This window comes from Nerophis lumbriciformis, linkage group LG18 (assembly GCF_033978685.3).
Source record: "Nerophis lumbriciformis linkage group LG18, RoL_Nlum_v2.1, whole genome shotgun sequence".
Classification (NCBI taxonomy): Eukaryota; Metazoa; Chordata; class Actinopteri; order Syngnathiformes; family Syngnathidae; genus Nerophis; species Nerophis lumbriciformis.
Window position 1 is genome coordinate 39,138,484 of NC_084565.2, and position 17,129 is coordinate 39,155,612.

The window sequence follows — 17,129 nt, forward strand, 5'->3', positions numbered from 1 at the left end:
CACCGAACGGAGATAAGCGTCTCGACAGACGTTACAATATTTGAACAATGATGATGAAAACTGTTTTCTCTGTCGTGTCCGTGTGTCGAAAATTGTTATGCGCTTATTTTTTTATTTGATTTTGTGCGTGGCATAGATTTGCCGTGCGCAGAGGACGTTTGAGCAGGCGCGCACCTTAGCGGCTGCGCTAGCATCACAGCTAACGTTAGCCGTGCTGCTACCTCTCTGCTTGGGGAGGACGTAAACGTATGTGACGTATGACGTGACAGTATGTGACGTATGTAAGAAGGTGCGCTCGCTGTCTGTGAGAGGGAGACACAGGAAAGAGTGAGAAGAGCCTGTCGTGTAATGCCAGCAGCTAAAAGCAACTGCGTGAGATTCCACAGACCTGTGGATGTGTTGAAGGTGTGCTGGAAAATGCGGAACGGAAATTACGGAGCAGCAGAAAAGTGGAATGTATTATTTAAATCGGTGCGTTGGAAAACACGGACCGGAGGTTTTTTTTAAACTGGATCTGGATCGGCATTTTTCCATGCCTTGCCGATACGCATTTTTTGGCAAATATCGGCGGCCGATCCAAATATCGGATCGGGACATCCCTAGCGGACATTACACTACAGGTTCTCCTCGCTCTTTCCTGTCTCCGCTTCTCACAGACAGACAAGCGCAGCTTCTACACACGTCACATACTGTCACGACATACGCCCTCGCCTGAGAGGTAGCAGCATGGCTAACGTTAGCTGTGATGCTAGCGGTAATACGAGAGAAAGAAGGTACGAATCTGGTAACAAATGAAGGAATAATTAATTCCCCCAAAAAACAGCAGGGGGTCCATGGTCTGGCGGTGGTTTGGCTTCAAGTGGGAATATGTCGAACAGACAACCGTAATTTGTCAAGAGTGGGGCGAAAGTGTTGCTTTAAAAAGTAGCATTACTGCTAATGTGTAGCATCATTTGAAAGTCACCAGTTAAAGTTAAAGTTAAAGTACCAATGATTGTCACACACACACTAGCTAGAGAATGAAGAGTGCTTTCTCCGCATGTCAGTTTCAACATCTCCGTTCGGTGCCACACGTCCACACCATCAAAATGCAGAGGCAAACATTTCCAGATCAAAACCGTATGAAAAAAAAATAGTGATTTTTTTTTAGTTGTGATCTCCTTCTCTGCATGACAGTTTAAAAGTAGCATATATGAATGCAGTATGAAGAAGAATGTTTTAATGTAGACACATAGAATCATCATACTGCTGTGATTATATGCATTAAGTGTTCATTCAAGGCTAAGGCAAAATATCCACATATATATGGTGTATCGCGATATGGCCTTAAAATATCGCGATATTTAAAAAAGGCCATATCGCCCAGCCCTAATTCCACCTTCAAAACATTCATTTTAATTGGGACAACGAACCTATCGTTTCTCTTTTTGTACAACTTCCCAGTTTTCCCGAAATCCCAGGAATTTTAAAATACTAGAGATGTCCGATAACGGCTTTTTTTTCCTCCGATATTGTCCGACTCTTGATTACCGATTCCGATATCAACCGATACCGATATATACAGTGGTGGAATTAACACATTATTATGCCTAATTTTGTTGTGATGCCCCGCTGGATGCATTAAACCAGTGTTTTTCAACCACTGTGCCGCGGCACACTAGTGTGCCGTAAGATATTGACTGGTGTGCCGTGGGACATTATGCAACTTCACCTAATTGGTCCAAAAAATAGTTTTTTTGCAAATCAATAATTTTACTCTGCAGTAAAGTAAAGCAAAACTGAACTGGCTACAAAGTAAACAGAATGCTGAACGACAGCAAAAACTTACGGCGTCCACAAAGCATGCCGTGACAGTCAACAATGTCCACACAAAGAAGGATAGCAACAACGTAAATAGCCTCGCTTGCTGACACAATACAGGTGCGCGGAATAGCGCTCAAAAGGAAGACATGAAACTGCTACAGGAAAACACCAACAAAAGAGGAAGGGCCACCAAAATAACAGCGCAAGACAAGAACTAAAGCACGAACAAACTCAAAATAAGGAGTTTCATTTTTCAACGTTTTCTGCTGGTGGTGTGCCTCCGGATTTTTTATGGAAAAAAAATGTGCCTTGCCTCAAAAAAGGTTGAAAAACACTGCATTAAACAATGTAACAAGGTTTTCCAAAATAAGAGAACAACTTCAACTCAAGTTATGGGAAAAAAAAAATGCCGACATGGCACTGCCATATTTATGATTGAAGTCACAAAGTGCATTATTTTTTTTAACATGCCTCAAAACAGCAGCTTGGGATTTGGGACGTGCTCTCCCTGAGATAATCCTGATACCCACTACAACTATGGGAAATACTATACTTTGACTTTCACAAAGTGCATTATTTTATTTTATTTATTTTATTTTTTTAAACATGCCTCAAAACAGCTACAAAAACAATGAAGGCACACAGCTTCAGTCCAGAGTAGGGATATTTGCCAAAAATTGCGTATCGGCAAGGCATGGGAAAATGCTGATCCAGATCCAGTTTAAAAAAAAACTCCAGTCCGTGTTTTCCAACGCACCGATTTAAATAATACATTCCACTTTTCTGCTGCTCCGTAATTTCCGTTCCGCATTTTCCAGAACACCTTCAACACATCCACAGGCCTGTGAATTCTCACGCAGTTGCTTTTAGCTGCTGGCATTACACGACAGGCTCTTCTCACTCTTTCCTGTGTCTCCCTCTCACAGACAGCAAGTGCACCTTCTTCCACACGTCACATACTGTCACGACATACATCGCATACTGTCACGACATACGTCACATACTGTCACGTCATACGTCACATACGTATACGTCCTCCCCGAGCAGAGAGGTAGCAGCATGGCTAACGTTAGCTGTGATGCTAGCGCAGCCGTGCGAGCAACGCTCCCTCTAAAGTGCTCGCCTGTGCAATTGCGCACTGTTTAAACGTCCTCTGCGCATAGCAAAGCTATGCCACGCACAAAGTCAAATAAAAAAATAAGCGCATAACAATTTTCGACACACGGACACGACAGAGAAAACAGTTTTCGTCATCATTGTTCAAATATTGTGACATCTGTCGAGACGCTTATCTCCATTCGGTGCCACACGTCCACACCATCAAAATGCTGAGGCAAAAATTTCCACATCAACAACGTATGAAAAAATTAGTGATTTTTTTTTAGTTGTGATTTCCTTCTCTGCATGAAAGTTTAAAAGTAGCATATATTAATGCAGTATGAAGAAGAATGTTTTAATGTAGACATGCAAGCCTTGAAAGAAAATGTTGAAAATCAAGACTACATTTCCTGCAAATGGATGCATTTCTACCCTATATTTTAACTTTAGATTTATTCTCATATCAAACTCTTTTGGCTGTCTTTTTGACACTTACCCTCCACACCCTGGATTATAAATAATGTAAATAATTCAATGTGATTATCTTGTGTGATGACTGTATTATGATGATAGTATATATCTGATAGTATATATCTGTATCATGAATCAATTTAAGTGGAGCCCGACTTAAACAAGTTGAAAAACTTATTGGGGTGTTAATCAAAACACATAGAATCATCATACTGCTGTGATTATATGCATCAAGTGTTCATTCAAGGCTAAGGCAAAATATCGAGATATATATTGTGTATCGCAATATGGCCTTAAAATATCGCAATATTAAAAAAGGGCCATATCGCCCAGCCCTAGTTCAATGATGCCATTTCTGTTTGTCATGTATAATTTTGTCTATTTTGTGTTTATCCTTGAATAAACAGGTCAGTTTCTTGTTACCAACCATTGTGTATTATTCAAACTCCCCTAATTCAGCTGGCTAGTTGTTATCAAGAGTACTAAAACCCTTTTCAACATAATTCTGACAACTAAGTAGGCTAAATAACTTTAAACTTTAATACATGCTCGGATAGGCCAGTATCGGTCAGTATCAGTATTGGTATCGGATCGGAAATGCAAAAACAATATCGGTATCGGATCGGAAGTGCAAAAACCTGGATCGGGACATCCCTAGTCCAGAGTATACTAGAGTAATAAAGTAAACAATAACATAGTCCTCATTTAGTAGACTGTCTGGTATACTGTATGACAGGAAATTATAAACTGGGCTCAATGTGCTCTGCTCTAACGTATTTGCATGAGTAACACAAATGTGCTGCAAGCTAGTGGTGAGTGCTTGAAGTGGCCTAGCAGTCAGTCAGAGTTTTTGCCTCTTCCGCCTGGAAAGACTCGAAAGATGAGATCACGACTTGTCAACAAATATATTTGTCGGCGACAAATTTTATTGTTGACTAATGGTTTTGGCCCTATCGCTGGACAAAGTACAGTATTTTCCGCACCATAAGCCGCCCTGGGTTATAAGCCGCGCCTTCAATGAACGGCATATTTCAAAACTTTGTCCACCTATAAGCCGCCCCGTGTTATAAGCCGCATCTAACTGCGCTAAAGGAATGTCAAAAAAACAGTCAGATAGGTCAGTCAAACTTTAATAATATATTAAAAACCAGCGTGATGTGGGCGCGCATGGAGTCGTATATCAACATGGACGGAGCTGCGTGAAAAAAGCCACCCGGCCTCTTCGCGTAAACTTACCTTAACCACTCGCTCATCTTTTCTTCATCCATCCATCCCTTCGAGTTAGCTTTTATGATGACGCCGGCTGGAAAGGTCTCTTTTGGCAAGGTCTTCCTTTTGAATATCACCATGGGTGGAAGTTTCTGGCCATTAGCATGGCAAGCTAGAACCACAGTGAAGGATGACTTCTCATTCCCTGTGGTGCGAATATTCACCGTACGTGCTCCCGTTGTATCCACAGTGCGGTTCACAGGAATATCAAAAGTCAGTGGAACCTCGTCCATGTTGATAATGTTCTCTGGCCGGATCTTTTTTTCAGCTATCTTGTTTTTACAATATGCACGGAAAGTAGCCAGCTTTTCTTGAAAGTCTTTAGGCAGTTGCTGTGAAATAGTAGTCCGTGTGCGGATGGAGAGATTGCGTCTTTTCATGAACCGGAAACCTGTCGCTTAGTAGGAGCCATTTTGTGGTCTTTACAGATGTAAACACACAAAGGAAATGAAACGTAATATCCGCGCGCTTCTTCTTCTTCTATGGGGGCGGGTGGTTGCTTACAGTAGAAGAAGAAGCGCTTCCTGTTCTATGGGGGCGGGTGCTTACCTTGGCGGTTGCTTGCGTAGAAGAAGAAGCACTTCCTCTTCTACGGGGAAAAAAGATGGCGGCTGTTTACCGTAGTTGCGAGACCGAAACTTTATGAAAATGAATCTTAATATTAATCCATATATAAAGCGCACCGGGTTATAAGCCGCACTGTCAGCTTTTGAGTAAATTTGTGGTTTTTAGGTGCGGCTAATAGTGCGGAAAATACGGTAATGGCTGCTTTGGATTCGGGTTATGTGGACAATCTCTTGATGTCACCATCAGTCAAGTAGTCAGGGGAGAGCATCACTCAACCCTGTCTTCTGTTCTTCCAGTTTTTCGAGTGGACCTTTTCTGCTCCGGCAAGATTGACGGCGAGGCGGTGGTGACGCTGCAGCTCAATCTGAGCATCCAGGCCAACAACTACACAGTGCTCAACTTCAAGAGGAGGAAAATGTGCTACAAAAGTAAAGCGCTGCACAAAAAAAAAAAGAAAAAAGAGTGTCATTGATTGAACAAAAGGTCTGATGCAAACGCTCCTTTCTTTGTGGACAGGAATAGATTCCGACCCCAAAGTTCCATTCCCTTTCAACAACCACAGCCTCCCCACCCTCCAGCAGCCTGACTGTGAGTATGGTCACGTGTGGCCCTGCAGAGTTGTATTGACTCCTCCTTTTGTGAGTCCACTGCCATGACCAGCAGTGGTGCTTTGTCTCAGGCACTGTAAGATGAGAAAAGAGCCAGCTCCTAAGTGGCGCCCCCGGTGCACTTGGCCTCCATCAAGTGCTCCTGCTTTGTCACGTACCTTCTTTTTTTTCCTCTCCCCCCTCTACCAGCAGATGGCGTGACCGCGCCCACCACCTCCACTCAGGTGTTCTACATCAGTGTCAGCGTGTGCTGCATCGTCATCTTCCTGGTGGCCATCATCCTGGCCATCCTGCACCTGCACAGCATGAAGAGAGTGGAGATGGAGGACAGGTTGGTTTCAAGCTTGTTTACACTAAATATTTCTCACCAATTAGAAACAAGTCTTCTACAGTGCTGTATTGGACATTTGTTGTGGCAAATCTAGCCTTAACGCCATCATTTCCATAACTGAAAGGTGCATTTAGTACCGTATTTTCCGGACTATTGAACGCACCGGGAAATTTTAGAAGCCAATTTTTTTTCCCCGTATATAAGCCGCACATACTGTATATACCGTATTTTCCGCACCATAAGGCGCCCCGGGTTATAAGCCGCACCTTCAATGAACGGCATATTTCAAAACTTTGTCCACCTATAAGCCGCCCCGTGTTGTAAGCCGCATCTAACTGCGCTAAAGGAATGTCAAAAAAACAGTCAAATAGGTCAGTCAAACTTTAATAATATATTAAAACCAGCATGATGTGGGCGCGCATGGAGTCGTATATCAACATGGACGAAGCTGCGTGAAAAAAGCCACCCGGCCTCTTCGCGTAAACTTAAACTTACCTTAACCACTCGCTCATCTTTTCTTCATCCATCCCTTCGAGTTAGCTTTTATGATGACGCCGGCTGGAAAGGTCTCTTTTGGCAAGGTCTTCCTTTTGAATATCACCATGGGTGGAAGTTTCTGGCCATTAGCATGGCAAGCTAGAACCACAGTGAAGGATGACTTCTCATTCCCTGTGGTGCGAATATTCACCGTACGTGCTCCCGTTGTATCCACAGTGCGGTTCACAGGAATATCAGTTGCTGTGAAATAGTAATCCGTGTGCGGATGGAGAGATTGCGTCTTTTCATGAACCGGATCCCTGTCGCTTTGTAGGAGCCATTTTGTGGTCTTTACAGATGTAAACACACAAAGGAAATGATAATATCCGCGCGCTTTTTCTTCTTCTACGCGGGCGGGTGGTTGCTTACAGTAGAAGAAGAAGCGCTTCCTGTTCTATGGGGGCGGGTGCTTACCTTGGCGGTTGCTTGCGTAGAAGAAGAAGCGCTTCCTGTTCTACCGGGAAAAAAGATGGCGGCTGTTTACCGAAGTTGCGAGACCGAAACTTTATGAAAATGAATCTTAATATTTATCCATATATAAAGCGCACCGAGTTATAAGGCGCACTGTCAGCTTTTGAGAAAATTTGTGGTTTTTAGGTGCGCCTTATAGTGCGGAAAATACGGTACACTATATTGCCAAAAGTAGTGCAAAGAGGTGGCCGACTTTCTGCAGAGTGTTGCGTTTTGGACCAGTTGTTCCTCCCAGGGAATTCAAGTCACAAGTCGCTCCCAAGCTCTTTACGACACTTAAAGCTGAGTTGAAAAACCACCAGAGACAGAATAGGTATTTTGTTGTATATTTTCAAAGCTTTGCAGATATACTTTCAGACCAGTCCAGCATAGAACATTCTATCGCCCCGCCAAAATGGTCTCTCTTTCCCGATCGCAAAACCCTCTCTTTTCTCCCCTCTCTGTAGTCAACATACATGCTAGTCAAAACACATTTCAAAGCCTCAAGGTTAACACACACAGTTTACTTGCAGACAAAGCAGCAAGAGAAGAAATGGAAAACACGAGCTGTTTTCAAATATGACTATGAAATGAAAGAAGTACAACTTAAATTTGGATATATGTAAATATCTTCCTCCGACAATTCCCCCTTCAGATCTTCTAAAAAGATCTTTATCACTAGTACAACACTTCTAAAATACGCCCCTCTTTGAGCAAGCTAGTAAAAAATTAAAAGCATAGTTACATGGGAGATAAACGGATGGAATCTATGTCAATGTCGTCACTCTCAGGGAAGGAAACTAGCATTTCTCGAAAGTCACCACTTTGCTTGACCCCCTTCAGTGACATAGCAAACCCAGGTTGTTCAGCAAGCCCCTCAACAGCATCACAAGTCAGGTTGGTCAGTCTCAACAGATTATAAAAAACATAGTTAATGCGTTCTACATTTTTAGTAGCAGTCACAGGGAAAATAGCACCAATTATAGGAAGGTTCTCGAAACCTGCACAGGATTCACACCACAATTTATGTTGTGGTGGGACCCCCCTTGGTTGTCCAATTGCATCAAAGTAAACACCCTCAGGGTTTCTCATCAAATCAAAGGAGCCCGTTACACTCCTCCGAGATAAAACATGGCGTCTTCTGCAGGAAGTTAGAGAGGCCGCTGAAACAGGAGTTCCAAGGGGTGTTAATTTGGTACCCGCTAGGGTGACTGGGGTCACCAGTCTAACCATAGCACAAAGTCCAACGGCTGACGTCGGGATTCTAATGTACAATCTGTGCTCCCCACAATACCAGAATAAGTCAGCTCGTGCCCAAGGGCCTATCCTTGAGCCATCTATCAGGGTGGTGCACCAGGAGGGGGTAATGTCACCCAATTTGTAGGGGGATGAAGGGGGTCCTGTAAATTGAAAACACGTGTATTTCAGCTTTTGGGCCACAAAGGGAAGAAGTCGGGTGAAATTGTCAACAGGAGGGTACACACTAACCAACAAATCACAACCTGGTGGTGTGGGTTCAGAAAACAAGGAGATAAGACAGTTTGAGCCATTAGTGTCAGTAAACTTAAAAGGGGCGGGGTAAGTGTGGGGAAAGGGACGTCCAGCGGAACAAGCAACACAGTCACCCAGGTTTTGGCTCTTAGCCATGCTAGTCATCCACCTAAGCCACAGGTTGCCTGCACCTGCTCCTAAGGTCAAAGCTACCAGGTCTTTGGTGGTGATGTCATTAGTATACACAGATGTGAGAGCCTTTGTAAGCATAACACCTGGGAAAGGGGGTTCGGGGACCGATCAAAGTTCCTCTGAAAGGTCATTCCTCTCAGAATAACTTTGAATTGTGGAGGTATGTTGGCATATTAAGGATCATGGTAGTCTAAGGGCCCTGTGTAGTGGGTTACCTGCTTCCATAAGGGGCACCACTTACCAGAGTGTGTTGTCCGCATCCGACACCATTAGTTCAGGTTTGAGTCGTAACAAAGATAGAGGTTACTAGCACGGTAAGAACTAATTTTCCCCTCGCACTTAATCACACTGCACAGGTCAAAAAAGTAAGTCTTGCAGTTGCTACAGAGCTCCAAACTTCCTGTGTCCTTCCAATTAGCCCACGTACAGTACGCAGAGAGCTTCAAGGATCAATAGCACTTCAAAGCAGGGTTTTAAAATCTAATGTATTGCTTTTTAACCTCTTAAGGCCCAAGCTGTTTGTTCACATTCTTTTTTTTATTTATCTTTGCTATTTGGGCTTATTGGACCCTAATTAGAATAAAAACTAAGAATCGTCTTTTGATATGATGTACTTAGTCCATAAGTACACAAACGTGTACTTCATGTTTAGTGAGTGACATGCTAACTCTTATTTTTACACTTTTTTTTTTTTCCAAATTCCATTGTATGTTATACTCTTCTGACACCACCAGATGGCAGTATAAGTGTCCACATAAGTGGCCATAAGACCCCAATTCAGTAGTGTACACAATTTTGGAAATAAGAACTAAAAGGTGCTGTCCACGTATGTCTTGTCTTTTAACAAAGAAACAAGGAAGTCACAATCTTCGTTAAATGAATGTTCTGCAATTTGTCGTCCCCAAAGTAAGAACTGAAATGGGCAAGAAAGCATTTAGGTTTTCAGCACCGAAGGCTTGGAATAACCTACAATCGAACATTAAACTTCAAACCCTAGTTACGTTGAATGAGTTTAAAGATTCTGTGAAAGGACTGCAGTCTACCTTGTCTGTATGCACATGTGTCATGTGAGCAAGTTTTAATGTTGTAAATGTGATGTTTTATGTATTTGTTTACTGTTTTTTAATGTAACCTTGCTGCTGCCCTTTTGGCCAGGTCTCCCTTGGAAAAGAGATCTTTGATCTCAATGGGATTTTACCTGGTTAAATAAAGGCTAATAAATAAATAATGTGGCCACTAAGCCTTTAGAGGTTGTAAACTTTTATTTAGGATTATCACCAAGGACTGTTTTCACTGCTGGACTCTAGAAAGAGGTTCCACAGCCTCCGTAGCAGAACCTCCAGGTTTTGTAACAGCTTCTTCCCTCAGGCCGTGAACGCATCATAATAATCCCCTCAATTCCCCCCAAAAACTGATTAACTGGCTGGAATATAAAGACAATATAACATACATCCATAAACGTGGATGCATATGCAAAAGTGCAATATATTTATTTGTACAGTAATCTATGTATTTATTTATATCTGCACCTTATTGCTTTTTTTATCCTGCACTACCATGAGCTAATGCAACAAAAATGTCGTTCTTATCTGTACTGTAAAGTTCAAATTTGAATGACAATAAAAAGGAAGTCTAAGTCTAAGTTAAATGCTTACAATTTTGTCTATACAGACTATTTGACTATACATCCTGACCATAGAAAACGGGCATCACATTTGTTTTAAGTGGCATTAAAAAGCATTAAATTAGATTTGCTGATACGTGCAGAAGAAAAGCCTTCTTTTCTTTACAAAATGGTAAGCAGTCTATGCTAATTTAGCTCGGTCCAAATCAGTTGCGGGAGGTTTTAACTTTGAGCCGCGACTTTGAGCGCCTCTAGCCAAAAGTGGTACGAGCAAGTGAGGGAGATGATGATGATGATGATGGTGCTCCTTCTAGTTCCTGTTACACATGTCTGTTTCTTCACTTTCAGCGTGAGCGACAGTGGAAGCTCTCAGAGACTCTCTCAGCCATCCACGCAGACCACACAGTACCTGAGGGCCGACACTCCCAACAATGCAGCCCCCGTGTCCAGTAAGAGTTTACATTCTATCAACACCTCACCAAACAACATGACCGCCTTGGCTTGAAGGGGAACTGCAATTTTTGTATATCATTCACAATCTCTATGTCTTTTAATTAGGGGTGTAATGGAACGTGTATTTGTATTGAACCGTTTCAGTACAGGGGTTCCAGTTCGGTTCGGAGGTGTAACGAACGAGTTTCCACACGGACATATTAAGTAGCGTAACGCACGTTGTGTAAACAATGCACACCAAGGCACAACACACGGCATGCTAGCAGCTAACGGGCTAGGATAGACTGACCATACGTCCTCTTTTCACCGGACATGTCCTCTTTTGCGGAGTTTCTTAAATGCCTCAAATGTCCAGCATTTTGAGTTAGGGTTGCGTGTATTTTCAATGTACGTTCAGGGTTAAGAAGGGGTTGAAAACAAAACTAATTGTTCACGCAGCAGCATTGGTGAGGGAGGGGCAGAGACAGAGAGAGAGAGAGAGTTACGATAAACGCGCATGCGTCGCCAGGCTCTGCTTTTTATCCATAGATTTAATTTTTTATTATCTATAGCAGGGGTGTCAAAAGTGTGCCCCGGAGGCCATTTGCGGCCCACAGCTAATGTTTTAAAGGCCACACGGCACATTCTAAAAATACTATTAAAATAAACAAAAACATAACAAGTGAAATAAAAAAAGCTTGAAGGTTAAATGTAAATATCCATCCATCCATCCATCTTCTTCCGCTTATCCGAGGTCGGGTCGCAAGGGCAGCAGCCTAAGCAGGGAAGCCCAGACTTCCCTCTCCCCAGCCACTTCGTCCAGCTCCTCCCGGGGGACCCCGAGGCGTTCCCAGGCCAGCCGGGAGACATAGTCTTCCCAACGTGTCCTGGGTCTTCCCCGTGGCCTCCTACCGGTCGGACGTGCCCTAAACATCTCCCGAGGGAGGCGATCGGGTGGCATCCTGACCAGATGCCCGAACCACCTCATCTGGCTCCTCTCGATGTGGAGGAGCAGCGGCTTTACTTTGAGCTCCCCCCGAATGGCAGAGCTTCTCACCCTATCTCTAAGGGAGAGCCCTGCCACCCGGCGGAGGAAACTAATTTCGGCCGCTTGTACCCGTGATCTTGTCCTTTCGGTCATAACCCAAAGCTCATGACCATAGGTGAGGATGGGAACGTAGATCGACCGGTAAATTGAGAGCTTTGCCTTCCGGCTCAGCTCCTTCTTCACCACAACGGATCGATACAGCGTCCGCACTACTGAAGATGCCGCACCGATCCGCCTGTCGATGTCACGATCCACTCTTCCCTCACTCGTGAACAAGACTCCGAGGTACTTGAACTCCTCCACTTGGGGCAAGATCTCCTCCCCAACCCGGAGATGGCATTCCACCCTTTTCCGGGCGAGAACCATGGACTCGGACTTGGAGGTGCTGATTCTCATCCCAGTCGCTTCACACTCAGCTGCGAACCGATCCAGTGAGAGCTGAAGATCCTGGCCAGATGAAGCCATCAGGACCACATCATCTGCAAAAAGCAGAGACCTAATCCTGCAGCCACCAAACCGGATCCCCTCAACGCCTTGACTGCGCCTAGAAATTCTGTCCATAAAAGTTATGAACAGAATGGGTGACAAAGGGCAGCCTTGGCGGAGTCCAACCCTCACTGGAAACGTGTCCGACTTACTGCCGGCAATGCGGACCAAGCTCTGACACTGATCATACAGGGAGCGGACCGCCACAATCAGACAGTCCGATACCCCATACTCTCTGAGCACTCCCCACAGGACTTCCCGAGGGACACGGTCGAATGCCTTCTCCAAGTCCACAAAGCACATGTAGACTGGTTGGGCAAACTCCCATGCACCCTCAAGGACCCTGCCGAGAGTATAGATGTAAATAAATGATAAATAAATGTACCGTATTTTTCGGAGTATAAGTCGCACCGGAGTATAAGTCGCACCTGCCGAAAATGCGTAATAAAAAAAGAAAAAAAACATATATAAGTCGCACTGGAGCCCGGCCAAACTATGACAAAAAACTGCGACTTATAGTCCGAAAAATACGGTAATTTAGAAAAAGTTGCAATGTTGACTAATAAAACAAAGCTGTTTTTTTTTTTCTTTCAAACTGTCATTGCTCAAAACATAATATTGAATCAAAATCAATGTTATTATGAGTTATTGACCTATCCAAGGTTCCCATTAATTCACATCAAATATTCCACTAAGAAAAATTTGGTAAATAAATAATCCCAAAATGTATATTTTGTTGTTTTCTTAGTGTACCGAAAATTAACCGAACCCTGACCTCTAAACCGAGGTACGTACCGAACCGAACTTTTTGTGTACCGTTACACCCCTACTTTTAATGCATTCTAACTCCTAAATAAACACTTAACAGGCTACAGTCCCATTAGGGTGCTGTTTATTTAGCTGCATCAGTGCAGATTTGGGCCTATTTTGAAAGGTTTAGAGGCAAACATACAGGCGATCATGAAATAATGTTTAAAATGGGATAGAGTGAATTTATCAGAGGTGTGGACTCGAGTCAGACTCGAGTCATGAATTTGATGACTTTAGACTGGACTTGACAAAATGTAAAGAGACTTGCAACTCGACTTAGACTTTAACATCAATGACTTGTGACTTCACTTGGACTTGAGCCTTTTGACTTGACATGACTTGCCACCTTCCCCAAAATCCAAAGCTTAAAAAGTTATTTGGGACCGCTCCGTATCTTTCATTGTCTACGTCTGTGTCGATCAGCGTGTTGTTCCTGCCAGCTGGTGTGCTGTCAGTACAACAGCCAACCAAATTAGATCTACGTTGTGTTGCGTTTTGGACCAGTTGTTCCTTCCAGGGAATTCAAGTCACAATTCGCTCCCAAGTTCTTTTCGACACTTAAAGCTGAGTTGAAAAACCACCAGAGACAGAATAGGTATTTTGTTGTATATTCTCAAAGCTTCGCCAATATACATTTTGATTGAGACCAGTCTAACCCTAGAACCTTCTATCGCGCCTCCCAAAATGGTCTGTCTTCCCAACGCCAAAAACCTCTCTTTCCTTCCCCCTCCCTAGCCATAACACAAGCACAACGTCTCCCTAGCCATAATACATTCCAAAGAACTCAAGGTTAACACACACAGTTTGCTTGCTGACAGAGCATCAAGAGAAGAAGTGGAAAACACGAGCTGTTTTCAAATATGACAAAGAAATGGAAGAAGTACAACTTAAATTCGGATATATGTAAATATCTGCCTCCGACAGTTGTTTTCATCCCACAGCATTCATCCAATCAAATTGCAGGACAACCAAATGAACAAGAGTTGTCCAACAACGTGCCAGTGAGAAACAATTATGTTAAAGTTGGTTTCGTTCGGGTATAAAAACTACGACTTGGTCAACAAAAAACAAATTGCCGTATGCAAATCACGCAGTTCGAATATTACAGACGGAGACGCAACAACTTCCAACTTCGTTCGACATTTGAAGTTGCACAAAGAAGGGTAAGTTTTGAATGTAAGATAACGTTTATTGCCTAAGTAACGTGACTTTTTAACATAACGTTAGTCAATGTATCACACACAGTAACGTAACGTTAGACGGCGGTCAGCAGCACCGCGTATTTTAGCCACCTACAAAAAGACAAACAGTCAAATAAAGGTCAGTTAAAATGTATACTATATTAAGAATATGTGTACATATTGCATAGGGCCCTGATATCTAAAAAGTACAACTCTGGTCATTGTTATGTTCATATATTTGTTATGTTTTTCATATCACACACATACAGTATGAGATGAGATCAATGAGATAAGGTAAGAACAGGACAGAAACTGCTGTGGAACTAGTTACAATGCAATATGCCATGGAAATACAATGTTAACACTTTTGTGCAAATAAGTACAGTTGCACTTTTCAAATGTGTTTATTCTGTAAAGGAATGAGTTACATGTTTAAAATGACTGGTTAATAGTGCTATTTTGAAGTGCAATGTCACCACTATCTTTTCCCCCTGCAATTTCAAATGCACTTGTTTTAATAAATAAATACAGCGTTTTAAAAGTATACACAATCTGTGTAAATACATTAGTCTGTGGTTAAAAGGATTTGAAAGGACTCGAAACTCAAAATGCAGGACTTGGGACTTGACTTGAGACTTTCCAGTCTTGACTTTGGACTTGACTCGGACTTGCCTGTCTTGACTCGGGACTTGACTTGAGGGCAATAACTTGAGACTTACTTGTGACTTGCAAAGCAATGACTTGGTCCCACCTCTGGAATTTATACACTGTTAAAAAAAATTTTTTTTTGAAAGATTTAAGCCATTATCACCAAGAAGTTACTGCTCGCCTCCACCTCACTTCCTTTGACACTCACAAGGATTTAGAGAAGAGAAGACTGGAGGCACATCATGTCTTTACATCTGAGGGGTCAGTTTATTTGGAACGTGCATACGATACAATGTAATGCATCACATATTTCTTGTTGATTCATTACATCAGTGTTTTTCAATTTTTTGTGGCCAAGGCACATTTTTTTCCACCAGCAGAAAAGGTTAAAAAATGAAACTCCACCAGGTTGTCGTGCCTTATTTTGAGTTTGTTGTTGTTTCCTGTGCGTGGTGCTTTAGTTTCTGTCTTGCGCTGTTAATTTGGTGACCCTTCCTGTTTTGTTGGTGTTCTCCTGTAGCAGCGTCGTGCCTTCCTTTGAGTTCTATCGCCCGCACCTGCTTTGTTTTCGCAATCAAGACTATTTAAGTTGAGCGTACGCTATCTTTCTTTGTGGGGACACTGTTGATTGTCATGTCATGTACGGATGTACTTTGTGGTCGCCGTCTCCGCTCCACGCGCTGTAAGTTTTTGCTGTCGTCCAGCATTCTGTTTTTGTTTACTTTGTAGCCAGTTCAGTTTTACTTTTGTTTTGCAAAGCCATCCCTATGCTTCAGTGCCTTTTGTTCATTTTTGGTTTAAGCGTTACATACCTTTTACACACCAAAAAAGGTTGAAAAATACTGCACTAGACAACGGCACATTATTATAATTATTGATTTGCAAAAAGTATTTTTTGGACCCATTAGGTGAAGTGGTTGAAAAACACTGCATTACAGCACGCCCGAAAAGGAGTAGGAAGAAGCTGAGCTTATGTATTCTACCCATTTTCATACCATAGCAATTTTATCCCATTTGCTTGTTCTCTGTAACAGAACAGTGAATAAATAAATAGTATACCATAGTAAGTAAACAAATATTAAATACTTAATCTTTATGGAAAAAAATAAAATAAAAAGTTAATGGGTGAAAGACAAAGTTGGACTTATTGGTGCATTGCTAAGAAACTTATTTGATTGCTGCTGTGATGGTGACGCTAATGAGAAATAGGATAAGTTTGTTTGCAGTTGATTTCCTGCTACAAATATTAGTCTCATCTACAATTCATGTCTTTGGTTGTTTTTATGTGTGAAGTTGATATTTTGTCTCATTATTTAGCTGTAGATGAGAGATGTATTCATGTAGTTTATTAATACTATTAAGTAGAGATGTCCGATAATATCGGGCTGCCGATATTATCGGCTGATAAATGCGTCCTGGAAGAGTTAGTGCTGCAAGGGGTTCTGGGTATTTGTTCTGTTGTGTTTATGTTGTGTTACGGTTCGGATGTTCTCCCGAAATGTGTTTGTCATTCTTGTTTGGTGTGGGTTCACAGTGTGGCGCAAATTTGTAACAGCGTTAAAGTTGTTTATACGGCCACCCTCAGTGTGACCTGTATGGCTGTTGACCAAGTATGCCTTGCTTTCACTTGTGTGTGTGAAAAGCCGTAGATATGATGTGATTGGGCCGGCACGCAAAGGCAGTGCCTTTAAGGTTTATTGGCGCTCTGCACTTCTCCCTACGTCCGTGTACACAGCGGCGTTTTTAAAAAGTCATACATTTTACTTTTTGAAACCGATACCGATAATTTCCGATATCACATTTTAAAGCATTTATCGGCCGATAATATCGGACATCTCTAATTATGAGGAATTCTTCTAAACGGAAGGATATGAACGTCCCGGCAGTTGGCATCCCAGTGGGAGCAGACATTGTACAGTAAGTGATATTATGTACGTAGTTTGAAAACATTTTTTTGGCATACAGCAATACTGCTACATGATGCTAAGTCCGTATATTAAGGGCTCAGAAATATAACTTTCTGGATCGTAGTAGTCTTTGTTGTCTTTAGTGATGTCTGCATGATTGGTAGTTGTTGCTGTTG

The 17,129-nt window shown here is 42.4% G+C and overlaps 1 protein-coding gene across 3 annotated transcripts in view; it reads left to right on the forward strand.

Annotated features, from left to right (window-relative positions):
• ryk (receptor like tyrosine kinase) overlaps positions 1–17,129 on the forward strand; it is a 150,848-nt gene that overhangs the window by 48,476 nt on the left and 85,243 nt on the right. For 2 of the 3 annotated variants that reach the window (XM_061978378.2, XM_061978381.2), the window contains exons 4-7: positions 5,505–5,636; positions 5,725–5,796; positions 6,006–6,147; positions 10,790–10,890. In XM_061978378.2, the coding sequence (XP_061834362.2) occupies positions 5,505–5,636; positions 5,725–5,796; positions 6,006–6,147; positions 10,790–10,890 (447 nt within the window). The remainder of the gene's footprint in view (positions 1–5,504; positions 5,637–5,724; positions 5,797–6,005; positions 6,148–10,789; positions 10,891–17,129) is intronic. The other variant, XM_061978379.2, reaches the window with a different exon arrangement.